Here is a 27,992-nt window from a genome sequence, read left to right on the forward strand (position 1 = left end):
AAGGGGGAGGAATTTTACCATAAATTCTGACGCAAGTGTTTGGGGGGTGGAGAAGGAGGGGCCAGGGCACTAGGCCTCTAGTGATGGAACCAGGAGGTCCGGAGCCTTTGCTCCCACTCTGAATCAAGAAGCATGATTACAGACCTTGGGTTCAGGATCTGGGGAAAGCTAGCAGTAGGGTTAGTCAGGGAGCTCTGAGCTGTCCTGATTGGCATCAAAAACCCAATGCAGAGAACTCAGGAAGCACTGGCCCCAGCCTGAGTATCTTCCCACACCGGCACTGGAGCATAGCCTGGAAGAAAGGCTGTTCACTGGGAAAGGACCCAGCTTTGGGTATTTAAAAATTGCTGTTTCTGGGTAAAACTGGGCTAGTATCAGATAGCTATCCAGACAAACACATATCCAGAAGCGTAAAAATATATGAACACACATATGTGTGTGCAACACACAATATAAACCCATTACCACATATATGTGCAGACATATGTATTCAAAAAGACATTTGTACAGAGAGACATTACATACACCAAGTCATATTGTAGTGTACCAGAAAGAGCATTGGGTTCCAATCCCAGCTCACTAGTTGTGTGTCCATGGGCAATTCATTTCACCTCAGCCAAGACTGTTTCCTCATCTATAAAATTGGAAAAATATTTGTGCCACCTACCTCATATAATTATTGTTACAAAAGTGCTTTACAAACTTTAAAGCCCTATAAGACATGAGTTATTACACACACATAATGCACTCCTTCACAGCCTTCTGTGCAAAGGGTAAAGACATAAATATATGCATACATAGAAACATAAGTACACATAAGCAAATATTTGTGTCTTAATTTCTCATAGCCTCAGTTTCTTTATCTACAAAATGGAAATAATACCTACAGTTGCATATTTAAATGAGATAATGTTAAGTGCTTTGTATACCTTTTAAATATATTATGGTTACAGTATTATGGTTTTCAAGACCTATTCTGGTCAATCTTCTCTAGGAGAGCCAATGTTATTTCTCAAATGTGATACTCAGGACTGAACTGAAGTCCAGATGAGAGTCTGACCTGGATAAAGCTGAACTATGACCTTTCTTATTTGTTCCACTCAGCTCTGAGACTTGGTGGGGCTGGGATCGTAACAAAATTGCTTCCTCATCCATGTCTACCCTCTCCCAATGTGATCTGTCCCCTGAAAAGTATTCCAGCCCATTATGTAGTTTCCGCTCCCACTGAGACCCCAGAAACTCTTTAATTAGAGTATTCCTTTCTCAGAAGCTCTGAAAAGGAAGTGGGAAAATTAGTCTGATACGGAAGTTTCAACCTCATAGAATATTAGGACTGGAAAGGCCCTTACAGATAATTTGCTCTAAATGTTTAATTTTTTATAAACAAGTAAACTGAGACCTGAAGAGAGGAAATGACTTGCCTAAGTTCTTGCTCCAAACAAACGGCATTATTGTGAATTTCTAGCAAGAGGGAAAATGTGACCATTCTCCATGAAAAGTCTTCCCTGAGAAAGTAAGATTTTTGGACAAACCTTCAAAACTGGTAAAGAGAATGAAGGAGTTAATAGTGCAATTATCTTTGACCTAAGTCATATTCATAAAGCCGTCAATTTTGTAATGAGTTTCACATTTTAAGAGGAACATTGCTCTTCCAGAGGAAGATAACCAGATACTAGAATTTTCTGAAATTGAAATCATGGCAGACAGTTACAAAAACACAACATATATTATCTCATGTAATCATCACTACAGCTGTGGAAAGAGGTGCTACAGGCATTACTGTCTCTCTCATATAGATATGGATTTCTTAAACTTTTTCTACCCATGATCCCTTTTCACGCAAGAAATTTTTATGTGACCCTGGGTACATAGATTTATAAAACAGATATACAAACCAAACATTTACTGATAATAAATCATAAGTGGGATTGAGACTAACAGTTTTAGAAGCTGGATTAGACTCTAAATTTAAGAGAAATCAAGTTCCTTGTCCAGGATCACACAACTCACACTGGCCAGTAGCTGAATTTGAATCCAAAATCTCTTGAGACTCCAGCTCTTGCCTACTTACCACATATACCACACTGATTCTGCTGATATTTAAGAATCAGATGAAGGAGCTAGAAGAAGAAGAATGAAGAAGACTTCACAACTGCACCAACAATGCATCAATGTCCCAGTTTTCCCGCATCCCCTCCAGCAATCATTATTATTTTTTCCTGTCATCTTAGCCAATCTGACAGGTATGTAGTTGTATCTTAGAGTTGTCTTAATTTGCATTTCTCTGATTAATAATGACTTGGAGCATCTTTTCATATGGCTAGAAATAGTTTCAATTTCTTCATCTGAGAATTGTCTGTTCATATCCTTTGACCATTTTTCAATTGGAGAATGGCTTGATTTTTTATAAATTAGAGTTAATTCTCTATATATTTTGGAAATGAGGCCTGATAAAGTTTCAATTCTAAATCTAACATCTTTTTGAGCCAATCTATCAGAAAGCACTTATTAAGCACCTACTATGTGCCACTGTACTAAGTAAAGGGATATAAAAACAAGTCAGTTCCTGTCTTCAAGGACTTTACATTCTAAGGGAGGAGAGGCAACAAGAAAATATATACAGAATATATACAAAATCCTTAATATGTCCTTTTGGAAAAGCTATATAATTCTGGGTAGGAAGTAAATATGATCATCCAGTGACAATTCTTTGTGTCCCTGAAGTCCCTGTAGTACTTTTAGTGACTTTGTGGAGATAAAGATCCAGGTTGACAACATTCCAAGGGTTCAGGGAAATGAAGGAGAGCTTCATGGAAGAAGGAAGCATTTTAGTTTAGTCTTAAAGGATGAGTAAGACGTTAATGAGTGGAGCTTTGGAGATGATCTAGGCACAAAGGAAAAGGTCTCTGAGAAAAGACAAGGAAATGAGAGATCATGATGCATGTTTGGCTGGAATAAAGAGTGCATGGAGGAAGGACCTTTGGTCCTCAAGGCCAATTCTTATCTTCTTAAATATTTCAGCATCCAGCATCCCAGTCAGAGATTCCTTATGGTAGGTTCTCTTGCATTCTTCCTCAATATCTTGTTCCCTTTTACCAAGCATCATTTCCTTTCCCTTTGCTATCTCCTTTCCATGCCCTTCTGGAATTAGAATCTCTATTTTCACAAGGGCTTATTAATAAATGAAGAGTTAATCAGAAGTCATGTGGAATTTTATGCTCAGTTCTAGGAACTACATTTTAGAAGAGAATGAACATACTGGCATATCCAAGGAAACAACCAGGATGCAGGGATATATTAGTAAATGTTTAACAACTGGATCTCTATAAAAAATACAACACACTTTAAAGTTTAATTTTCATGATTAATATTTTATCCATTACTTTATTGTCTGGAAATCAACAAAACAGTCAATAAAGTTCTGATTTGTTGTGTTTTTCTGATTTCTAAAGTATAAATGCTTATTGAAATTTTAACATTAGGCTTGAACTAGCTCTAGCATACCCAGGAGGGTGAGAGATCTGTAAACCACATAACTCGAGGAGATATTGAAAGAGCTGGTGATGTTTATCCTAGAAAAAAGGAGAAGGCATGATGGCTGTCTCTAAAAACTTAAGGGTAAGGGGCACAGTGGATAGAGCACTGGTCCTGAAATCAGTAATATCTGAGTTCAAGTCCAACCTCAGACACTTAGCATTTACTAGTTGTGTGACCCTGGATAAGTCACTTAATCCCAATTGCCTTACAAAAAAAGCTGAAGGGTAGTCACATGGAAAAGAAATCTTGGACTCAGAATTAAGAACTAAGAGTGGTGGATAGAAGCTGCAAAGAGTCAGATTTAAGTTTGAGATTGGGAAAAACTAAATGCAAGTACTATTCAAGGATAGAATGGATTCCCTGAATACTCAGTAGGTTCTCCTTCACCTGAGGTATTCAGAAGGTGGTTAATTTTCAGGGGTGTTAGCAGCCATTTATGTTCAGAGATGGCTTAGGTCAGGTAAACTTACAGGTCTCTTCTACCCTTAAGATTATGTGATTTGTAATTCTGTGATGCTCAACCAACCTGTTAATTTGATAGGATGATGAGGAAGGGAAGGGTTCCATTTCTAGTTTTCTTGACACATCACAGAATCTCAAGGAGATTAGTAATTAGAAAAGAGAGTCAGGTGGAAGACTCAAATACACTTTTCATTTAATTCTGTAGCTCTGCCTCCTGAGAGTCAAGCCAGAAAAATTCTCTTTTTTTTTTTCTTAGAAAATTGGCAATCAGAGTAAAAGACTTTGGAGAATAGGCCAACCTAACAGGGCTCAGAAGAGACCCATAGGGCTACTGCCTTTGCCTCCCTAAATGCCTCCCACGTGTTTTGGGAGTGTTTTTGTTTGCTGTCTGAAAATCCACAACACACACACTGGCAAGTAGTTATTCAGTAATTTATATGAAAAAGATCAGAGTGAGTTAGACACCAAGTTTGATGTGTCAACTGCAGGGGTTTGCTGGAGAAAGCTCAAATGGTAGGGAAAAACTAATTGTTAGATTATTTTTTTTAGTGTATTTTCATCTCAGGAATCAGTAGAGATTACAAATCAGGGCTTGATTTATTCTTTTGTTGATTGTCTAGACTTAAAAAACTGATGGGGAAGATGCTAACACAGATTGAACTTTAAAAATATGTTGGACAGATAGTTGTTAAACAATTACCTGCTCATACCTATCTAACATACGAGATAGGAATTCCCTCCTCTACAAATTCCCCTCCTACCCAACACCTAATGCAATATTAGGCTACATTAATAAAAGCAGAATGTTCAGAGGGACAGAAGTGTTCATTTCTACTTCTGCTCTAGGCAGACTTCGCTTCCCAGTCTAGACCACTGAGCTCATTTTTGGGTACTATATTTTAGGGAATTCACTGATAAGTAGAATCATGTCCTAAAGATAGTAACAGAGTTATAAGGGTACTGAAGAACGTGTTATATGAAGGTCACCTGAAGAAAATGGGGATGTTTGACCTAGAGAAAAGAAGACTTTCAGTGGAGATAGGAGAGGCACTGTATAATAAGGGAAAACATTGAACTTGAAGACAAGAGGCCTGCATTCAAGAACCAGTTTTGTTGCCTACAAGCTTTGTGGCTTTGGGGGTTGTTTAGATGGTCCCTAAGTTCCCTGCCAGCTCTAATGGTGATCATCAAGTGTTTGAAGAGCTCTCATGAAAAGAAGAATTAAATTTGTTTGGCTAAGTCCCAGAAGGTGAAACTAGGACTAATGGGAGAGGCTTGCAGGTAGATAGACTTTAGTATCCAAAAGAACTGAGCTGCCATAATAGGTGGCCAGTTTTCCATTGTTAGAGATATTCAGGTTCAATTTGGATGACCTCTTGTGGAGGATGTTTTATAAGGGATTTGTACCTAAGTACAGGATGGACCAGTGATATTAATGGTTCTTTTCAATCTACTATTCTATTATCTATACAAAAATAAAATGTTTAAAAAATACCCCAAAGTTATTTTTCTGAAAATTCACCTTCTCTTTGGGGGAATTCAATGCACATTTAGCATCCTGGGGTGAGTACTTTATTTTTAAAAATTGAGCCACAATCCTAGCCTGTTCCAAGTGTCCTAACTGAGGCTTGGTATGTTCCGTGTAGAAACTTGTGCAGGACTATTGTGAGTTTCCTCTTTCAAAGATGGTGATGGTGGGTTGGGTAATAGAGGAAGGAATACTAATAACTCCTATTTACATAGCAATTTAAGATTATCCAATTGATTTCCTTACAATTAGTCTCTAAGGAATGTACTATTTGATGCTGAGAGAAGTCAAAGGACTTGATTGTGGTCATACCACCTGTAAATGTCATGGACTAAATGCTATGGGTAGCATTCAAGACCAAGTCTTTGCCCATTCCAAATCTCAAACACTACTCCTAAGTGCCTTTCTAAATGAATAATGGTATTAACATGAATACAAAATTACCATAATCCAAAAAGGCCATACCCTTTCTCTCTCCACCTTCCCTGCCTCAATTTAGTTGGAACCTGATTCTTCACAGTCAGCTGACTCTGGGATTGGCCAAAGCTGCCTTGGAGCCAAAAGAGAATGAAGGTGTATGGAGCTTCACTGGGAAGATTTTCCTTCTTTCAAGTCTACATCTACCTTTCTCTAAGGTCCTGTTTCCGCTTTTTCCATCAAAAAGTCAAATTCTTCTTCCAAACAATATCTTAAAATATTTAAAGACAGTTACCATATTCCCCACCTAAGTCTTCTCTTTTCTGGAATAAGGGCCCCCAGTTCCTTCAAATGATCCTTAAACAGCCTGAGGCTACTCATCATTTTGGCTGCCCTCCAGAGACCAGTTCATTAAAATACTTTAACTATGGTACCTACAATTGAGCATAATATTCTAGGGCAGACTACAGCTGAAATACAACTTTCCTTTTGGACACTGCTTCTGATATTGTTTTATTCGTCTAAGATCTTGCCATTTGTGGTTGCCATTTAACATTGTCAAATCATTTATTTGGCCAGTTGATTTTTTGAACCTGTGTATAGAACTTTGCATTTATCTTGATTACATTTTTTCTCATTTTTAACTCAGTCAGTAGTCTAGGCCAGAGGTGTCAAACATTCGTGGGCTACAAGAAACCAGCAATACTACCCAATATGGCAGGAAACAGATTAAAATATAATTGAGAAATATTTAACAAAACAGAAAAAAATACAATACAGCATAGATAGCACTAACATTTTGAAACTAAGTAATTATGTTGTTGCAGGGATTGTTGGTCCTAATTTTTATTTGAGCTTGACACCACAGATCTAGACAGCTCTCTAAGTTTCAGAGAAAGTGGCAACCTTCAATGGTAGAGAGCATTTCTTTACCTGAAAGTTCCCACAGATTCAGTCCTTATCCCTTCCATTGGTCCCACCTGTTAATCTTTTTAGGTCAAAAACCTGTGTATTAGCTTCCTTTCCCAGCTTTTCGGCATTCCCAGTTTCTCTCTCCTTCCTCTAATCTTTATATTTGCTTATCAATGTATATGTTGAATTCTCTCAGTAGAATTTAAGTTCCTTGAGGACAAAAACCATTTTATCTTTGTCTCTAGCTCCAGTACCTAGCATAGTACATCAACCATTTTTGTTGTTGTTCAGTTTATTCAGTCATGACCCTATGGACCATACAGTTCATGGGGTCTTCTTGGCAAAGATTCTGGAGTGATTTGCAATTTCTTTTTCCAGTGAATTAAACAGAGGCTAAGTTACTTGCCTAGAGTCACACAGCTAGTAAGAACTCAGGTCTGTTTGCCTTGAAGTCTAGAGCTCTATCTTCTGCACCACCCAGCTGCCTTTCAAACATGTTAAGTGCCTAATAAATGCTTGTTGGATTCAATTGTCAATAAGCCTATGAATATAGAGAGCAAGCCCATTCCAGCTCCTATGAATCCCTCTCTGGAGTAGTTTCTTCCTAGAGCCCACTAGAAGCTGGGATCCCACTATCCAGACTTGACTGGACTCCATCTTAGAAGTAGCCGCAGGGCAGAGACTCATGGCAATTCCTCTGCCTTGGGTGGTTCCCAGGTTATGGGGTAAGGATATAGGACAGAGTAGACAATAAAATAGGATCAACTATCCAGAGGATTTGGGGGGCAAACAACATTCTAGAACTCCAGAATGTTAGTGCTAAGAAGGATCTCAGAAGTCCATCTAGTCTAACCCATACCAAAGCAGTCTTGCCTTTCACACAATTCCTGACAAGAGGTTGTGCAACCTTCACATCAGTGAATCACTCTAGTGATTTGTTAATGTTTTGAAGCAGCTCCTTCCACTTCTGGATACCTCTAATTGTTAGGAAGCTTTTCCTTAAATGGAGCTGAAATTCAACTCTTTTCAGCTTCCTTCCATCACTTCTACTTCTTGCCCTTTCAGCTCTGCATAACAAACTTCATTTCTCTCCCTATTCAAATATGATTTCAGTCGTCATGTACCCTCTAAATCCTTTCTTTCCTAGTATATCCCCATATCCTTTAACTAATCACCACAGAATATAGTTTCCAGTCTCCTTACAATCCTGGTCACCCTTCCCAGGATATTTATCTACATCTGTCTAGAATCAAACAAGATAGTTCAGGTGTGATCTGATTAGAAAGAAAGACAGTTAGACTGTTGGTTATGTCCTTTGTTCCTTTCTTTTACATCATATGTTTGGTTAGGGATGTTACTTACTGTTTCTTACTGTTCAAGTCAATAGAACTTTATAGTCATTAAACAGTAAGTACTTGCTCACTGATGGGGATGCAGGGACCAAAATGAAACATTTCTTATCATCAGGGGACTTAACATTGTGCTTTAGAGAAACAATACGGACATGCAGAAATACTGAAATATGCAAATGTATTGTCAGGAGAGGGAGAAGAGTCTCAGGAAAGGGCACATGAAGGAAGCTGCAATTAAACTGATCTTTAATTAAATCTAGGGATTCCAAGAAGAGAGGGAAAAGAAGGACAGCCCATGGAAAGGCACAAAGATGGAAAATGCAATTGTGTGTAACAGAAGTGCAAGAAAGTCAGTTTGGCTGGAATTAAGAACATATGAGAAGTAATGTGAAATCAGCCTAGAAATATGTTAGAACTAAACTTTGAAGGCACATAGTAGGTGCTGTATGAATACTAAGTGACTGACTGACCAACTGAAGGATTTTAGTGCCATAAAAAGGAATTTGTATTTTATCCTAGAGGTAAGAGTGATCCCCTAGAACTTCTTGAGTAGAGGAGTAACAAAATTAAAGTTAAAGTTGTTCTTTAGGAATATCAATTTGGCAGCTGTGGAGATGGTAAGTTGCAGAAGGAAGTGACTGTTGGCTCTTATTGAACAAATCCTCATTCTGCAGATGGGGAGACTGAGACTCAGCTTGGGGAAGCAGTTATCCAAGGTCACACAGTAAATTTAATGACAGCCAGCACCAGAAGCCAGGTCTCCTGATTACCCAGTATAGGGCTCTCTCAGAGGCACCACACTGTCTCTGATCATTAGTAAATGGGTGTCGGATGCTGGTGGATCACAGCCATACTAATTACAATGAGATTTAATAATAAGGTGTCTCCAGGCTGCTCATTATCAGCAGGCGGGCCTTGTCTTCTGGCTTCCCTGGGCCCCCCCCCCCCATTCCTTTCTCCCTCCTCTTTTCCAGCCCATCCTCCACTTTTCTAGACTCAGACCTCCTCCCAGCGGCTGGCCGCATCACCCACATCCTCCTCTGGCGGCAGCTCAGTTTTATAAATAGCCCTGGAGCGTGTGACTGGGAGCGGCAGTGGGGAGGGGCCACTGAATCTGGCAATAGTCCTGCCAGGGCAGGGCTCTGAGCTTCTCTCCTGGCCTTACCCATTCTAGCTAGCCCTAGGGTCATAGGCCAGGGGCAGCAAACTTATTAGTGATGAATGTGGCCACCCACAGTGCCCCATGGCTGTTTTCCCAGGCCTGGGGAAGGGTAAATAGAAGGAGACTGGGTTACTGAATATAAAAGAGCAGGGAAGCAATAAGCATGGAACCTAGGTCGCTGTGTGGGAAATTGTTTTAGACAGGTCTGGGTCATTGGATCTTTTTTTTGTTTTTGTTTTTCTTTTAAATCCTGGAAGAACAGGTAAAGATTATTTTTCAGTTTAAACCCCTTGTTTTACAGAGGAAGAAACTGAGCTCCAGGGAAGTTGTCATAACCATTTCATTGACCTCTAGCATTGAGTTCCCATCCCCTTTTCTGAATCCTAATTCTCTTATCTAATCCTCCTTCTGCTTGTTGAGCCTCTATGCTCTTTCTATGTTTTTATCTTCCCCCATCTCCTGTCCCTCCAGCTGAGACCCCAGTCCTTTCATTGAATATTTATTCCTCAAAGTCATCATCTCTATCAATTATTCTGTTTCCTCTCTAATCTTTCCTTTATCTATTTCTTAGTTCGGGGTTGTCATCTCCTGAGCAAAGCTTGTAGATAGGATGGGAAAGTCATCCCTAATTTGTTGGGAATGAAACAGTTCTAATTAGTCTCTTGAGGAAGGGGTCTACTTTGATTTTGTTTTTATAGCTTTATGGTTTTAGCATTTAACAAAGCATCTTGAATATACTAGACACTTAATAAATGTTTGTTCCATTGGATTTGTTGTATAATCGATGATGCTAGAAGACAATACTTTCTTGCCTTCATAGCACACATTTTAGAATAAATTTTTATTGATATCTTTTGTAATATCACCAGAATTGCCTCCAGTATCCCTTCTCTTCCTGTTCTTAGAAAGTCATCCAGTATGAGGACAGAAGGAAATGATCATTTATTAAACATCTACTATGTAACAGCCATTGTTCTAAGCACTTCACAAATATTATCTTATTGATCCCTAAAACAACTCTCAGAGTAGATGCTATTACTACCTCTATTTTTACAGTTGAGGCAAACTTCCCCAGAATTACTTAGCTAATGTCTGAGGCTGGATTTGAATCAGATCTTCCCAACTCCAGGCCCAGCACTCTATCCATTGCTCCATCTAGTTGTCACATAGTAAATTCCATTTTTAAAGAAAAATGAAAAGAAAGCAGAATAGGAAGTGCTAGGAAGCAGCTTGTGCCCGTTATTGAGTTCTTTCTGGGCTCTTAGAAATGGGGAGATTGGATCCCTTTTATTAAATTAAGTTTTGGATTCCTTTTCAGCTCCCTCCCACTACCTTACTGGTTGGGAGCAGTAAAGTCAAGGAGCTGTCCCTCATGCAGTGCTGAAGGCAGTTTGCTTCGGCTTAGGTGACTGCCTCTTTTTAATGCTCCTAGTTTTTTTCCTCTTTCCCCTTCATTTTTCTTTCCTCACACCTCTCTCCCTCTTCTTACCGCCACCCACCCATTTCCTTCTCCAGTCTTTACCACTCCAGCTTGCATCTGTTCATCTCACTCTGCAGCCACCTGTTGTACTTATCTTCCTCTATTCATCTTTGCCCTGTAATTCTGTTCCAATTTATCTATTCATCTCATATTTAATTTTGTTTCTTCCATTTCCTGTTTCCTTCTCTCTCTACTTTGTAAACTACTTTCATCTTTACTTCCATGAGAAGTTGGAAGACTAGAAAAAATCCCTCTCTACTTCTATACCCTCTTCCCCTGATGTGAGAGACAAGTTAAGTCATAACTCCCCTGGGACAAAGAGCTGACCTCAATGAGCCTAGCTAAAATCTGTCTCACGCTAACAAAGTCTAACCCTAGAAGGCTGAGTTCATGATGTCTATCTGCTCTCTGCCTTTCATCTTCCCAATTTTTTCTCTTTGCTCACAACCTCTCTTCATAACTTCCTAGCTTCAATATCTTCAGAAATACATCCATTTCCCCCTCTGTAACACTGTTCCAGGCAGTGAAAAGGGAGCCCCTAGGAAGGTCTGGACACTTTCCTTCCATCCCCAACCTTTTCTCTTTGCTCACAACCTCTCTTCATAGTTTCCTAGCTTTTAATGTCTTTAGAAATACATCCGTTTTCTTCTCTGTAACACTGTTCCTGGCAATGAAAAGGAAGCCCTTAGGAAAGTCTGGACACTTTCCAGGAATGATTCTATCAGCCCAGTCAGGCCCCCTATTAAACTCCATTCTCCTGCCACTGATGGGAAAGACCTGAGGAATAGGAGTAGGAAATAAGGTGAGGGAGTACTTTTGTCAAGGTATCACAAATCCAAAAGAAGCCTCTAGTCAAGTTCCTAAAGCTAAGGTCCAGAACATAGAGTTCTGAGTAGGACAAGAATACCAGTGACTCTCCTTTTACCTCTCCCCAAGATAACCTACCACCCTGAGAAAAAAAAGATAAATACTGATGTTTCTGTCAGTGACAGTGCTTTGATATTTTTCATTGTCAGGAAGCTCCACTGAAGACAAGGTAGAAAATGGGTCAAATCTTCCTTGTCCCCTTAGGTTATTGACATTTTTACCAGCACCCTCTACAATTCATCATGTATTTTTTGCATACCCTGTTCTCTCAGGCTTAGAGCTCGGAGGTTGTCTCTGTATTAATTCTTTCTTGTTTTATTCTATTTAAAGTTTAACCAGATCGCAGAAAAGAAATGGCTGGGCAGGTTTTTCATAAGAGGGAAAGTGAAGGGTGGGGTATTAGAGGTGATGGGAGGGGGACATCTGGGACCAAGGGTTAAGGGGACACTTTTTCCTTATCTCTTCTGCTTTCAGCTTATGTTTATCTGTTTTTCAATAACACTGTCACTTTTTCCCTCTTTCCCTCTCCCCTCTTTCCTCCTCATCCTCTCTTCTCACATATTTTTCTTTCCCATATTCTGTTTCCATGTTGTTTCATGCCTCCTTCCATCTCTTCTCATCATACCCTCTTCTCTCTCCTCTCCTACCCATTTCTTGGTACCCATCTCTTTTTTTCATCTCTTCTCATCTCTCCTTATCTCTTTTTCTTCTCACCTCTTCACCTCATTTTTTTTCTTCTACCTGTCTTTTAATTTCCATTTATCTTATTGTCACTTCATCTCCATGTTTTTCCCTCACCCCATTTCTCCCTCTTTTTGCCTCTCCTTTTCTGTCTCTTTCTACAGTCAAAAAAGCCAAGTTTGATGGTGCTCAAGGTAAGTGATCCCACCTTGCTTTTTATTTTTGTTTTGATAGATCAGGATGAGAATATGTATGAATGACCACTCATTTGGAAGGGTAATGTTTAGGGATAGAACATAGAGTAAAAGGAGAGAGACAGCTCATCTCTTCTCTAACCCTTCCCAAATCCTTTGTAATAAAATAGTGATTGGGGGTAGATCTAGGACCAGTGGAAGAAAGTTACAGAGGGACTGATTTTGATTCAGTGTGAAAGAAAATTTCCTAATGAAGACCTATTTAAAATTGTCTACCTTGATTTGTAATGAATTTCCTGCCACTGGAGAACTTAAAGTTGAGGTTGACTATTCTTCTGGCATTTTGTAGATGGGATTCTTATTCAGATTCAAAAAGGACAGGTCCCCAACTTTAAGACTATGATTCTACAAGGGACCAGACTCTTGGGCAATAAGCTCTACTTTTATTAATTATCTGAGACTGTTTACAGGTGTTTGAGTATGTAGATTGCCTGTTTTCCTAATGCTTTCCACATACCCAAAGTCTGTTTGGGGTTGTTCTGGGGAATGGATTTAGGGAAGTTTTAATTGGAGCCACTGAGAGAATCAAAGAGACCTAGTGGGTCCAACCCTAAAAACCTTTCCACTCTGCCTTCTATCTCTTCCCTCAGAAAAATTCAATACCTACGTGACCCTGAAGGTGCAGAATGTTAAGAGCACCACCATCGCGGTGCGGGGGAACCTGCCATGCTGGGAGCAGGATTTCATGTTGTGAGTATCTGTGGCACTCCAGTAGCCACTCTTATCTATTTATTCAGTTATGAATAATAGCAACTATGAAGGGCTGTGGAAGCTGACTCAGAGCACAGGACTGAATGATAATAATAATTACTCAAATAGTCATAGCACTTTAGAGATCAATTTTCAGTTTACAAAGATTTCCCTTATTCATCCTCTCATTTGGTCCTCAAATAACCCCTGAGAAGTTAGTAGAGTGGGGATTCTTATGCCCATTCCACAGGTGGGCAAGCTAAGAGTCACATAGGGGACCAAGGAACTCATTGGTAGAATGAGACTCACACTTGAGTCCTCTGACTTCAGTTCTATTGCTCTTTTCACTGCACTACCTTATTCAGTTACTTAGGCCTCTATTTTTCAGGCTTAAAAGAAATCTACCAAATGAGAAGCTGGGGCAGCATTCACCAGATTCAGTTACGTAGGTTCTATACCCTCTCCCCTCAAGCCAGATAGCTTCTCAGAGATGCTAGGATTATTCTTGTTCCTACCTCCTACGGCCATCTATCCTACCTTGCTATTAAAGTATCAGATTTCTCCAGATCTCTGGCCTTGGGGTGGACAATTTTCTTTCTTTCTCCACCTCACTTTTGTAAGATGAGAGTTGGATGGACTTTTTCCACAGACACAGGAACCCTTCTCCTAACTCACTAAAGTGCCTTTGATCAAGTCATTTTCTTTCTCTAAGTCCTAGTTTTCTTTTCTATTAACTGGAGAAGGAATTGGACTACATGAGTATAAAGCCACTTTCCAGTTCCCAGTTCTGTTATTTTACCAGCCATTAAAAGGATAGCAAATAAATCCAAAGTTCAAAACTGGTTAAGTCAAAGCTTACAGTCTTGGAACATGAAAATCTTAGCTCTACATTTTCCTAATGCAATCAGGCTCATTAGCTTTCCTTCTGTTTAAGTTCCCTCAAGATATAACTCTATCAGTTAATTCACAGAGGTCCCTAGGTATAATCTTCTTCCATTTTCATCTCTGGCATTGGGTATGGCATTTATCCTTGACTTTTAGTCCCATCTATTTTTCTGGGGCTTCAAGTTGATGAATCAGTTGAGTCACCTGCTTGTAATAATGTACATCCTCTTTCCGGGAGACAAGCTGACATAATAATAATAATAACTTGCATTTCTATAGTAGATTAAGTTAAAACAAGTGTTTTCTTTACAACTTGGTGAGGAAGGAAGGGAATTTAAGTATTATTGTTCCCATTTTATATATGAGGAAAATGAGGCTCCACAATTGACTTACTCAAGATCACATAGCTACATTTATAAATTCGTGGCATTTGAAACTAGAAAGATTGCTAGAAATCATCTACAGTTTACAGAAGGTAACTGAGGTTCAAGCAGAATGGCTTACTTTATCAAAATTATACAACTTGGCAGCCTCGTGAGGCAAGTGATAGAGCACTAGACTTGGAATCAAGGAAGCCTGAATTCAAATTTGGCCTCAAACACTTGTGTGATCTTTAATATCTGTCTAGCTCAGTTTCCTCATCTGTAAAATGGGGAGCAATAAAAGCCCCTACCTCTTAGAGTGGTTGAGAGGATCAGATGAAGTAATATTTGTAAAAGTGCTTTGCCAATCTTAAGGTGCTACATGAATGTTAGCCACTATAAAACAAGTCAGTCACAGATCTAAGATTATTACCATGGCCCCAATTTTTATCCCCTACAGTTTACAAAACTCTTCTCATTGTTCTGTGTGAGCTGGGTGGTGTAAAAGTCACCAATCCCATTTTACAGAGGATGAAACTGAGGCTCTGGGAATAGAAGTGACCTTACGAAGACTGCCAGTCTAGGAAGCATTAATTAGAACTCAGACCTAGGTATTGTGGCTCCTAGCCTAGAACTCTTTTCAACATGCCATGATCCTCTCATGGGAAGCCTTTGTTGCTGTATGGATGCTGGGTAGAACTGGCTTGAGTCTAGGGCCCAGGATCTGAGGAGTGGAAGAGATTAAGGATAGACCCTTAAGACACAGCAAAGTATGTGGCGAAAAGGGAGAGTAGTGACTGGGAAACCTCTAACTATCTATAGTCTTGGAGGGTGGTGGGGGGGGGGGGGGAGAACAGAATGAACAACAAATTCACAAATATTTGTTTGAAACCTACTATATACAGAGAATCCTCCTCTACTCAGGCCTGGGGAAAATTTGAGATTTCATTAAGGCCAAAATGTAACTTTTGTGGAATACACAACCTGGTGGAGGATGAAAAAGCAAACACAGATGATGAGTGAACTATGATATGATACATACAGTAGAGAGGTACAGACAAAGTACTATGGGGAACATCATTTTCTTTTTCTTCTTGGAGGAAATAGCATTTGGTTTGTCTTTCAATAATGTGAGAGAAAAGAGGGGAAGAGAAGGAGGGAGAGAGAGAGGAAAGGAAGAAATGAGAGAGACAGAGAGGGAGAGAGAGAGAAAAAGAGAGACAGAGATTCAGAAAAAGAGAGAGACAGAGACAAAAAAAGAGAAACACAGAAAGATAGAGAAAGATAAAGAGAGAGAAATAAAGAAAGGGAGGGAGGGGGAGAGAGACACAGAAAGAGACAGAGAGAAGGGGAGAGAGAGAGAAAGAGAGAGAGAGACAGACAAACAGACAGACACACACACACTCTCTGACTGAGATTTCAGGAATAGGGAACAGAATAAGCAAATTCAGTTCCATTCAATTCAATAAGCATTTATCAAGTGAATGAATGACTCAATAAGAAAGCATTTATATAGTGCTTACTATGTGCCAAGTACCAAGGATATAAATAGACATAGAATCAGTCCTTGCTCCCAAGGACCTAATATTCTAATTGAGAGAGTGAGGGTGGAGAGGAGACAACAGATATAAGAGACTTCAGCTTCAGGACAAATGGGAAGGGCTGAAAGTACTTTGGAAGCAGCTGATGGGCAAGAGATAAAATCTAGAGGTTGTCCATCTTATTGGGAAGGACCTCATCTCCCACTATTGGGAGGGGGGATTTTTAGTTCCCTTCTCCAGTGGTAGGGATGAGAAGTGTCAACTTAACAACAATAATTCTTATTATCATTCAGCTGTGCAAAGTTAGAGTAGCCATCCCGGAGCATTCCCTGATCAACCACAGTTGGACACACCATAACTCAACTCAAACATAGTGATATCATTTTGGTCTTCTTCAAGAACAAAGGAAATTAACCAACCAATTATCATTACTATCATTTATAACATTTTACAATTTATAAAGCACTTTACATGTAAGCTCATGTAAATAATAGCCCTTTGAGGTAGGTAATGTCCCCATTGTACAGATGACAAAACTGAGACTGAGAGTAAATAACTTGCCTAGGATGACAAGGCTAGTTAGTGTCTGAGGCTGGATCCAAACTCAGTTCTTTCTGACTTCAAGTCCAACATTCTATCCATTGTATCTCCTGGTTGCCTCTGGTTCCTTCATCCAGGATTAGGGAAGGGGCAAGAGAGTTGAAGGAGGAGGATACTCCAAAGCAATTGCTCTTGCCAGACTTGCTTCCTAGTATACTGCTGGATTATGGACGGCTTGGATTGGGAAGAGGAGAGTAAAAAGATAGCTGTATAGCTAAATGACCTCTAATGTCCTCTCCAGCTCTAAATAAGAATATTTGACATTGATTTGACATTTTAAGAGTTTCAAAATTTTGTATACTTACTAACACACAGAGTTAAGTGACTTGCCCATACTGAGGCCTTCCTGACTCTAAGCCCAGTTGTCTATGGGAAGTGCTATTAATTGTTAGAATATAAATGACCTGCCGAGCAGCATGTAGCTGGTAAGTGTCTGAACCTGGATGTAAACTCAAGTCAGGTGGATTCCCATCCTGGTTTTTTTATTTACTGTATCTCCTAACTACCTGATATTCTCATTTCTGGCTATGGATCTATGAATGATTGCTCTCCTGCTTTCCTTCTGCCTCTTCTGCCAGTGAAATTAATCGCCTGGACCTTGGCTTGACAGTGGAAGTTTGGAATAAAGGGCTCATCTGGGACACCATGGTGGGCACTGTGTGGATTCCCCTACGGACCATTCGACAGTCTAATGAGGTGAGCACAAGGGATGGGGGATGGGCAGCAGCAATGAACTATTTATTGAATAAATGTTCAAGATGGGGAAGGAGGCAGGAGAGTAACAGGAGAGGGAGTGGTCAAAGGTGGTACTTTCAGGTTTGGAAGCAAGACCAGGGCTTATCAGCCAGGCTTCCTGAAGGAGGTATTCCAGAGCTGGGGATAGTTCCTACCTGATCTTTCTTATAGAATTCTTTTCTTTCCCCAAGGTAGACCATAAAGCAAGTGGTAGAGTAGTTTTTTTGTTCTTTATTCTTTTTCCTGGCCACAAACCTAATTGTCTCACTCCTACCCAGAGCCCCAATGCTGCTGTGATTCCCCTTTGGCCCCCCCACCCCAAATGGATGCAGTAGTTTTCTTAAAATAATATTATATTTTAAATGTCTAGTGATAGGGACTGGTTGAGATGGTGCACAGTAGAAGGGTACCAAAAGGGTTACAATGAGCATTAATTAAGAAAGAAGGAGGGCAAGGATATCTGACAGGTGGTCCTACCCACCTGCAGCAACATTTTCCCTTACTACTAGTTTTAATGTTTTGATGTTCTCTTTTCCTGCAACCCTCTTCTTCCTCTGACCACTTCTGGATTTGATGGGGGTTCCCTTTTTCAGGAGGGCCCTGGTGAATGGCTCACCCTGGACTCTCAAGTCATCATGACAGACAATGAGATCTGTGGTACTAAGGACCCCACCTTCCATCGAATTCTCCTGGATACCCGCTTTGAACTGCCCTTGGGTAAGTGCTGGCTTCAGAACTTAGAACCTACTAGTCAAAGGAGAGTTCCCAGAGTTTTTCTCAAGCCAAATTCTGTCCCCTTTCCCTCCACTGAGACTTTCTAGGATCTGACTCATGTCTAGCATTTTATATGAAGGAAAATATATTTCATGTGGATATTCATGAAGAATACAATGTAGGGCATTTGGTTGAGGTTCAATGAAAAGAGAACAGACATGATATTATGATAAGAGCATATTATAGATTGCTTGGCCAGAAGAAAGAAATGGAAGATGATTTCTATAAACAGGCCATAAGGAGGAATTATATAATTGTGTTGAGTGACTTCAACTATAGCCACAGTTCTCTGCTGAAAGCTAGATAGTTGAAAACAGGCCTGTGGACCTAATTTTGACCAATCAGGAGCATCTGGAAACCAAAGTTGACCTTGGGAGAAAGTTAAAATTTGTAATAGGTGAAACAAGGCATTGTCTGGTAGGTTTCTTATGTATGGGATAATGGAATTCAGAATTCAGAGAAAGGATAGGTAGTATTATAAGATTCTTCAGGGGAAGTTAGCTCTAGAGGGATGAGATACTTTGAAGAAAGAAATTCTGACTACATAAAACGAAATGATCTTCATATGGAATAAAAGAGTGAATTGCCTTGAGACCACTGAAAGTCCATTCTCCAAGTCAGATTTAAAGACACCTGAAGAAGAAATCCAGGGGAAGTGATAGAAAACGAGTATAAACTATATCATGGTTCTTTAAGGATAGTGTTAGCCACACTAAATCCCAGAATGAGCTAAGACAGGTGTTGAATGCTAAGGATAATAACACGATCTTTCAAATAGAGTCTAAGCTTAACATACCTCAACAACATAATGAGGGGATCAAAACAGTTAATGTTATCCTTTGCTGTTGTTGAGTCATTTAAGTTGTTTCTAACTCTCCATGAACCCATCTGAGGTTTTCTTCTCAAAGATACTGGAGAGATTTGTCATTTCCTTATCCAGTGCATTTTATAGGCAAACAGGATTAAATGACTTGCCCAGGGTCTCCCAGGCGGGTTTGAACTCGGGTTCTCTTGACCCCAGGGCCAGCACTCTACCCACTGCATTAACTAGCTGCCCACTGTATTTCTACTTTGCCATTAAAAATGCATGGTGTCTAAAATGGAGGCAGGGAAGACACCCATTGTGCTCTGCTCTAATCATAGTATATATGGAAATTGTATGCTGTTCTGAGTAGCACATTTTAGGGAAATTATTGATGAACTAAAATGTGTCCAAGATAGGAAAGGAGATGGAAACGCTGAAATATGAACATGAAGGAATAGGGAATGAAGGAAAGATTTGGAGGTTAATGATATTGTCTTCAAGTATTTAAAGAACTGTCATGTGTCAGGACTTGTTAACTTTGAACCTGCCAAAGTATAAAATGAGGAACAAGCAATTGGTATTTAAAAAAAAAAAGCATCAAGCTCAGTATAAGGGGAAAAAAACTGCTTAACAATTAGAGCTGGTTAAATGAAGAATTGGGATCCTTTTAGAGATAGTGAGTTTCCTTTTATTCAAGGTTTTCAAGTAGAAGGTAAATAACTAGTTTTTAAGAATGTGATCATAATGGTTGCCATTCAGCTATGGACTAGTCTGCATGATCTCTAAAGTTCTGTCTCTCTCTTAGATGCTAAGATTCTGTAAGAATCTGTTTTGGGAGTCCTTCTCTCTATGCCAGCCCATGTTCCTTTGTCTTTTTACCTTGAAATAGAACTAAGAAATTCTGAGTTTTGATAAAGTTTTGCAAGTTGGCCCCTACCTCCTAAATATTTTTCCTAAATATTTAGAACATCAAAAAAAAGCATTCCTTTTTACATCCCTTACTGATTTTCCTACTTGCAGGATTACCTAACGTGGGGGCCATGGATTAAAAAAATGAGTAATTATATTTCAACATAATTGGGTCATTTTGTAATTCTGTGTATTTTATTTTGTGCATTTCAAAACATAAAAGTATATGTATACTTTGCAATGTTCTGTTTTCCTTCGGATCACTGGCAATTTTTAGATCTTGATACTTGAAGCCATATAGCACTGTGGTTAAACTGTCGATGTTTAAAAGGATGGACGTTTTCAGCCTGGGATCACTGAACACAATGAACAACTTCAAAAATGCTATCCAGTCGTCTACTCTGATCTTTAGTCAAATTTATTGTCCATTTGCCATGTTTATCCCAGGTATATACACAAATGAGCTAACTCAATGGGCTACCCATCCAATTGCTTCTTGTCATCTGGGTAATTTGAATTCTTTATCCACTTAGCTTTTTGTGTGTAGACAAGCTAGTCTTTTCTCTTTTGATGGCCCAGAGCAATCACTTTAGGAGGCCCTTTAATGTCTGGGATTGATCCTATTAGCACCATGTAAAATAGGAATACCTGGAAATTCTTGCAATCAATTGGGAATCCTTCTTCCATTTAGTCTTCAAAGGACACCCTTGGTGACATCAGCAAACACATTTGTCAAGTATATTTTTCTCTGTTTTATGCCTAACTTGCTTAACAATTTAATTCTAGGGCACATGTCATAATAGAAATAATTATATATTGGAAGCCAAGAGACCTTGGTTTAAATCTCATTTTAGATACCTATTTCTGTATCTGCTGTTTCTTCATCTATAAAACAGGAATAATTATTCTTTAAAAACCTAAAGACTTGTGGAAAAGACCTTTAAAAAATCTTAATAGTGGTATATAAATGTGAATTATTATAATCTAATGAACACTTATTAAGGACCTACTGATATTCAGAGAGTCATTAAATAAAATTATTTCTGTGATGATAACTCTTGAATAATCTTAACCTATACATGGGAAATATTTTGTTGAGGAGGACCTTAAGGGATGATTTTTGTTCTATCCAGTAAAATGTTTTTATTAATTTATTTTGGGAGCAGTAACCAACAAACAGTAAAGAAAATGGGATTTTTTTATTTTCTACACATTTTGGGGGGCAGTTAGATGGTACAGTAGATAAAGTTCTGGGTTTGGAGTTAAGAACACTCAGCTTCCTGAGTTCAAATCCGTCCTCAGACACTTACTAACTGTGTGACCTTTGGCTGGTCATTTAATTTTGTTTGTCTCAGTTCTTTCATCCATGAAGTGATCTGAAGAAGGAAATAGCAAACCATTCCAGTATCTTTGTCAAGAAAATCCTAAATGGGGTCTTTAAGAGTCAGATATTACTGAATAATAATGACAAAAATATCTTCCATTGTGTGGCTATGAAGATGTGGTATAATATGGAAATTTGGTTGTAGAAATCTATTATTTCTTTCATATATTCTCACCCAGGATACTCTCAACACCTATGGAGGCCATTCTTACAAAGTTTTTAATGTAGATGGGAAAGAAAAGTATTGATCAATAGTTTCTAGTATCTTTTCAATCAACGGTGCTTTTCCCCCCCATTCTTTTGGAAAAGCCATTTCTTTTGGAAATTCCTCACCTTTGCAATATCTTTAAAATTGATTCTTTCATGCTTTAAAAATATCACCTCCATATGGACTTCTTGTGCATTTGGTTAGGTAAAGCTGTTCTCACTTCTCAAGTGCCAGTTCTGCTTCCATATTGAGTGCTGATGTGGCAGAGTCTATATATGGTGATTCTACTGTTATTTGTGATGCAAATAAATTATATAAAATGCTGGCAAGTGTTATATTTCATATCTATTGTTGACGTTCCTATTTCAGTTATAAATATTTTCAAGATTATGGGGCTTTGTTGGATCCTACACCAATTATTTGGAGCTTTGTTTTCCCATTCACTACTTTTCACTCTTCCCCAAGGCAATACTGTGAAAAATTTTCCATCCTCCTTTTTTCCATGATGTTTTGCAAATGAGCAAGTGTTGTACTCTAAAATGGTGTGGCCTTTCTTTTAATACTTCTTTGGTTGGCAGGAATCAATGCTTGCTAGCTGAATTGCTTTTTGGGTTCTTTTGGTCTCCTAGTTATTGTGACTTATATTTCTTAAACTTTTTTAAGAAATAATGATATAGAATTCTATAGAAATAATGATCCAATATCTTTATTTTTTCATTTTGGGAAGATTATAAGAACACACGGTTATAGCTATCTATTATTGGAAGAGGACTTAGAAACAATAGTTTATCTTAATAGGTGAGTTGGAATGGTTATAATTACTACAACTATCTTCATATTAACCTCCTTGCCTATGGTCTTCATAAAACTGCAACTTGAAATGACCAACTATAACATGAAATTATCTTTCTTGTTCTTGAGTGTATTATGAAACCAACTCCACTAGTAATTTTATTTACCTTTCTGAGGGTTTTTTTTAATTTACCTTTCAAGTGTTTGAAAGCCAGATTTCCATTAATCTGCAACTTCTTGATGTCATCTGATATATAAATAATCTAAATGTGGATATGGTTCAATTACTCCAGGAATGGATCAACTCATGGGTCATTTGTTGAAGATCTTACATTTAGAGTATCAGTGTTTAAAATGGTTATAAACAACTTAAAAATGATAAAATTCTCAATACCCTCTACCTTCTTTTCAATCACTTCACCTTAGTTATTATTTATTTATTTATTTTGCTGAGGCAATTGGGGTTGAGTGATTTGCCCAGGGTCACACAGCTAGGAAGTGTTAAATGTTTGAGGTCAGTTCTGAACTCAGATCCTCCTGACTTTAGGACTGGTGCTTTATCCATTGCTCCATCTAGCTGCCCCACTCTACCCTAGTGATTACTGAATGAGAATCAAAGGCCATTTTATATTTTTATCTGTTCCAATGTATTACCATATTCAAAGAATTCATCATCTAATAACCAATGTACTGATAATGTGAATATTTGTACTAATTTGGGCCAGTTCTTGGATTGGATAGTCTTATTGCTAGGACCATTCTCAAAGTTTTTTCTGTTTAGTAGGAACTGTCAAAGCTTATAATTTTCTGGTAACATCCTTTGGCTCACCTTTATACCATAATGACTGAAGATGAAGACTTTTGTAGAGGACCTACTTTGAAGGTAGAAGAAGCAGAAGTGGGGAGTTGAAAAAGAGAGGAGAGAAAAAGAGAGAGGAGGAGAAGAGAGGAGAGGAAGGGAGACAGAAGAGAAGGAAGAAGACCTGCAGGATGCTTCAATCTTCTCCTGCTCATTCCTTCCAGGAACTAAATTTGCTGCCATGCTGCTGCCTAATTAATGCCAATGATGAGCTGCTCTTAATGATGAATTGCTTCTTCCCTTGGCCATTCATCACTAAGAATACCTGTAGGAGAAGAAGCCTTCTCTCTCACACTTTTTTCTCTCTCTCCTCCCTCCTCTTTTCCTTTCTCCCCATGTTTCTCCCTTCTCTCCTTGCATCCCTCTCCATCAGCCTTTGTTTTGGAACAACTTGTTTTTCTCTCTCATATTTCAATCTATGTCCCATGAAGGCAAAGTCAGTGGGAGGTTTAGGGACTTGGGACTTCCTGCTGGGCTGACGGATGTGATTTTGATTTTCAGACATCCCTGAGGAAGAGGCTCGATATTGGGCAAAGAAGCTGGAGCAGTTAAATGCTATGAGGGACCAGGATGATGTGAGTAGTCATTAGCATGACACCCAGATTCTGTTTGCCCCAACACATGGCTATCTCAAATCTATTGGATGCCCAGATTCTTTTTCTTGGTGGGGGAGAGTGGGGTAAGACGGACCTGATGCTGGGTGAGCCAGAGCATTCTTCCTTTAAGCTGGGGAGGTAATGGTAAATTTGGGTTTTACATTTCTGACTTAGGGCTGCATAGAGTCCTCTGCTCTCCCCTGAGTTCCCTTCCCCCATTCTCTCTTCTCCCCTAAGTATTCATTCCAAGAAGAACAGGACAAGCCTCTTCCAGTCCCCAGCTCCCAGTGTTGTAAGTACTGCTCTCTTCCTTTCCTGGCCCTAAATAGTGTGAGCCTTCCCTGGGGGAAAGAGAACAATTGAGGGAAGCATATCCTCTAACTGCCTTATTGCCCGTCCTCCTGACTGGGTTTGGTGCCATCTAGAGTTTGGGTTTTTGATGTCTTCTGAGATATAGTTTTTTTTTTGGCTTTGATCCCTCCTGGTGTCCCCTGATGTGCTGTCTTTTCACAATACAAGGAGCTAGGCTTACTCAGGTCTGATTCCCCTTACAGATCCCATGGGACTCACTTCTCTGAGGTAAAAAATAAAATAAAATAATAAAAGAACCCAGTAAACCACTAATGACTTCCACCTTTGAACTTCAACTCACCCAATTTGGAATTTAACCACTACCAGATTCAAATTGTGTTTGGGGGGAGCATTTTGCCAGTAGAGTTATCTTTCATTTCTAGCAACCCCCTGACCTATTCCAGAGCCCTGCCCCTGCCTTATTTCCCCAAGGCCCCTCTCTCCTTTGGCTCCTCTTCCCTTCTGTACTTCTCCTACCTTTCTCCCCACCTTCATATATCTCCCTGTCATTTGTCATCCCTACTACTCCATCCCCACTTCACATGTGCCTGGGATGGATCGAGGGAAAGAGTTGGAAGGAAGAATGGCCAGAAAACCACATGATAAAATAACTATCTAGTGGAAAAAGGTAGGACTAAGAGCAAGGAGATCTGGGTTCCAGAAGAATCCAGTAAACCATAATGTACTATAATAATGTGGGAACCGTTTTTTTTTTTTTTTTTAATTTTTATTAGACCTAGTTCTGCCACTTACTCACTGTGCATCCTTGGGCAAGACACTCAGTCTCTGCTCCAGTTGCCTCAAATGTCAAATGAACAGAATCATCTCTGTTAACTTCCCAAGTTATGGTGGGAATGAAATGAGAGCTTTAAAATTCTTTGGGGAATAGAAAGCATTCTCCATACATGAGGGAAATGGAGAAGTTGGGATAGAGAAAGCTGGGAGCATGCAAGGAAAGCCTGTTTACCCTTTTGGAATTAGGTTGGGAATTAGGTAAGGATTTGAAGCCCCAAGAAGGTATGGAAGAGATCCTTTCGGGTAAATACCTTTGTTTTCCTCCTTCCTCCTCAGCTGCCTATTTGATCAAATGCTCAGGTAGACAGTTGGTATAAAGAGAACTATGGGAACTTAGAAAACTCACCAAGAGAATAGTTCCACAGATCCCACTATCAGATTCAGTTGTCTTGGACCCCTCTCATCCTAGTAAGGAATCAATCGGGATGAACTTGCTGAGGCTAATGCCTTCCAGCAGCTGGCTGACTGGGCAAGAAATCTGATGGATTGGGGATAGAGATGTTTCCCTAACAACTGAGATCTCTGCTCTGATATAGATGCCAGGATGACTCTCCAAGCTAAAGAGGGTCATCTCTGCCCTACTTACCCATCCATCTGGATACACAACAATCCAGGGCCAGTAGGTGAGAGGAAGAACAACACCTGGACCAAGAAAGCTTCTCACATGTAAAAGCTCAGCCAGTGAGGCTCTTTCCCTGAAAACCCAAGGCCGAAGATTTTCTGTCCGAGCTCTGGATTGAATCCAGAAAGAGTGGACAGGCAAGGGAGATAAAATTGGCAGCGGTTGTCCTGACCTCATGCCTGGCAACAGGGATAGCAAGTTTTTTTGTGTTTTTTTTTTTTTAACTTGTGGGAACCACGGGAGTTTCCCCAATGACAGGGTGATGAGATCAGGCTATAGGAGAAGCAACATGTCACAGGGGAAATTCCTCAGGTAGAGGAACTTAGTTCAGATTTGACTCTGCTACTTATTAGTTTTATCCTTTAACTTCTCCTTGCCTCAGTTTCCTTCCCTGTAAAAGGGTTCTACCACATAAATTTAAAAATATCTTCCTGTTCTAAATTGAGATGTCATCATGGCTAGAGGCAGGGCTTGGAGTCAAGAGAGACCTAAGTGCCTTCCATCTCAGACACCTACTAACTGTGTGAAATGGTCAAGTTGCTTATGTCCATTTTTATGTATCTATTCAATGAAGGTGTTGAACTTGGCTTCTAAGATCCCTTCTAGCTCTAAATCAATAATCCTATGACCTCTTAGCTTAGTATCCCAGTGTTTGGGACTTTTTTGGATACCTATGCCATATGAGGTGCAGGAGAAAGTCCTGGTTTGACCATTAACATGCCATGTTCTCTTTCCTATCTCTAAAATGGGCATAATAATCCTTCCCTTATGAGGAAGCCATGAGGGTCAAATGAGATAATGAATGTAAAACACTTGGTAAATTGTCAAATGCTAGCTAGATATTCCAATGAACAGAGTACTGAACTTGGTATCAGGAAGCTCTGAGTTCAAATCCTGTCTCAGACTCTTATCTAGCTGTGGGATCTGGAGCAAGCCTATTTGCCTCAGTTTCCTCATCTGCGGTATGAGATGATTGGACCTGTAAGCCTCTTCGAGCTTTAGCTCTATTATCCAAGGATGCATACAATTTTACTCTTAGTATTTGAATTCTCTCCATCCAAGGGATATAGGCAGATGGATCACTTCCTCCTTTTAGATAAAGGCTCTTCTCCCCATCCCACTCCCTTCCAAGAAAAGGAAGGAGAGACCTCTTTCAATGAAGAATGCAATACTTATGCTGCTGTGAGAATCTTCCCAGGAGGTATGAAGTAATTGAGAACCTCCAATGCTGTATCCTTAATGGATACACATATTCCCTAGCCCTAGTGATATCTTGTGAGCCCTGAGGCAACTCAGCACATCCTATGGAACTCAAGTCAGAAAGAGCAGGGATCAAAGTCTGTCACATGAACATGGTAACTTCTCCCATACTCAGTTTCCTTATCTGTAAAATGGGAAGTAAAATAGCATCTTCCTCTTGGGATTACCGGGAGACTCGAATGTATTAATGTATGAAAATCTTAAAGAGATATGTAAATATAATCTATTGTTATTATTATTGATCCTAGCAATACTCCCTGGCCCACACCAAAAATGAATAAATAAATAAAGGTGGGAGAGGAGTCAGGAAGAGAATTCTCTCCAGTGAAATCAGAGGAAATCCTTACCCAATGTATAAATCCCCACTTCTCACTCCTAAATTCTTTGCCTATGAAGCTGGATGAATGAAACAAAGCCACTATGTCCCTAGCACTGGGAATGCAAATGGTTTCTGTTCTCAAAGAGTTTATAATTGAATGTGGCTCCTCCTGAGCAGTATCCCCTTCCCTCCTAACTTAGCCCAGGACTTTAGTCACAGATGCTCACAATACCTCCAACTTTTCTCTGATTCCTCCCTTACCTCTTCTGACCCCACCACCTCCTCCCCAGCTTCCCACCCTCCCAACTTCCCTCTGAGCAGATCTACTTGGTCCCATTCTTTTCCAGTGTGTGTGGGTATGGGGGGAAGTTTCCAAGTTTGCTTTTGACTGTCAATTCCACAATGCTTTGGGTTGAGGGACATGGGGCAGTGATGGAGAGAGGGAGGTGGACTGGGAACATTCGGGGAGGAAGAGAGCAGGTGGCCTGAGGATACTCCCAATTCAGCTCCTGCTCCCTGTCCTATGCCCTCTCCCATGCCCCCTGCCACAAGTTCTGCCCATCTTTATTCTCTCTGCCCCTTTTCTTTGTAGGCAACTGGAGTTATTTTGGCTGGGGGGAGCAGCAGAGTAAGTACTCAGCCGGCGATCTGTCCAGTATGAGGGGGCGGAATGGGGGCATATGGCTCCTTTAAGGATATTCCCCCTCCCTTCCCCTCCCTTTCCCATGGAGAGAAATATGGGGAGTTTTACCTGGGAAATCTGGGACAGTCTATCTGGCATATCCCTGCCTTTCCTCTGTCCCTTTGCCCCCTCATCTTCCAGTCTCTGGTTATTCTCCCCTAGTGGTGACAG

General features: G+C 39.7%; 1 protein-coding gene across 13 annotated transcripts in view; it reads left to right on the forward strand.

Annotated features, from left to right (window-relative positions):
- Positions 1 to 27,992, forward strand: part of UNC13A (unc-13 homolog A) — an 84,856-nt gene that overhangs the window by 1,937 nt on the left and 54,927 nt on the right. For 11 of the 13 annotated variants that reach the window (XM_031947891.1, XM_031947896.1, XM_031947898.1 and 8 more), the window contains exons 2-8: positions 12,563 to 12,592; positions 13,243 to 13,342; positions 17,309 to 17,426; positions 18,059 to 18,182; positions 23,698 to 23,771; positions 24,030 to 24,084; positions 27,732 to 27,767. In XM_031947891.1, the coding sequence (XP_031803751.1) occupies positions 12,563 to 12,592; positions 13,243 to 13,342; positions 17,309 to 17,426; positions 18,059 to 18,182; positions 23,698 to 23,771; positions 24,030 to 24,084; positions 27,732 to 27,767 (537 nt within the window). The remainder of the gene's footprint in view (positions 1 to 12,562; positions 12,593 to 13,242; positions 13,343 to 17,308; positions 17,427 to 18,058; positions 18,183 to 23,697; positions 23,772 to 24,029; positions 24,085 to 27,731; positions 27,768 to 27,992) is intronic. The other 2 variants (XM_031947895.1, XM_031947893.1) reach the window with 2 other exon arrangements.

The sequence above is a fragment of the Sarcophilus harrisii genome, chromosome 1 (assembly GCF_902635505.1).
Source record: "Sarcophilus harrisii chromosome 1, mSarHar1.11, whole genome shotgun sequence".
Taxonomy (NCBI): Eukaryota; Metazoa; Chordata; class Mammalia; order Dasyuromorphia; family Dasyuridae; genus Sarcophilus; species Sarcophilus harrisii.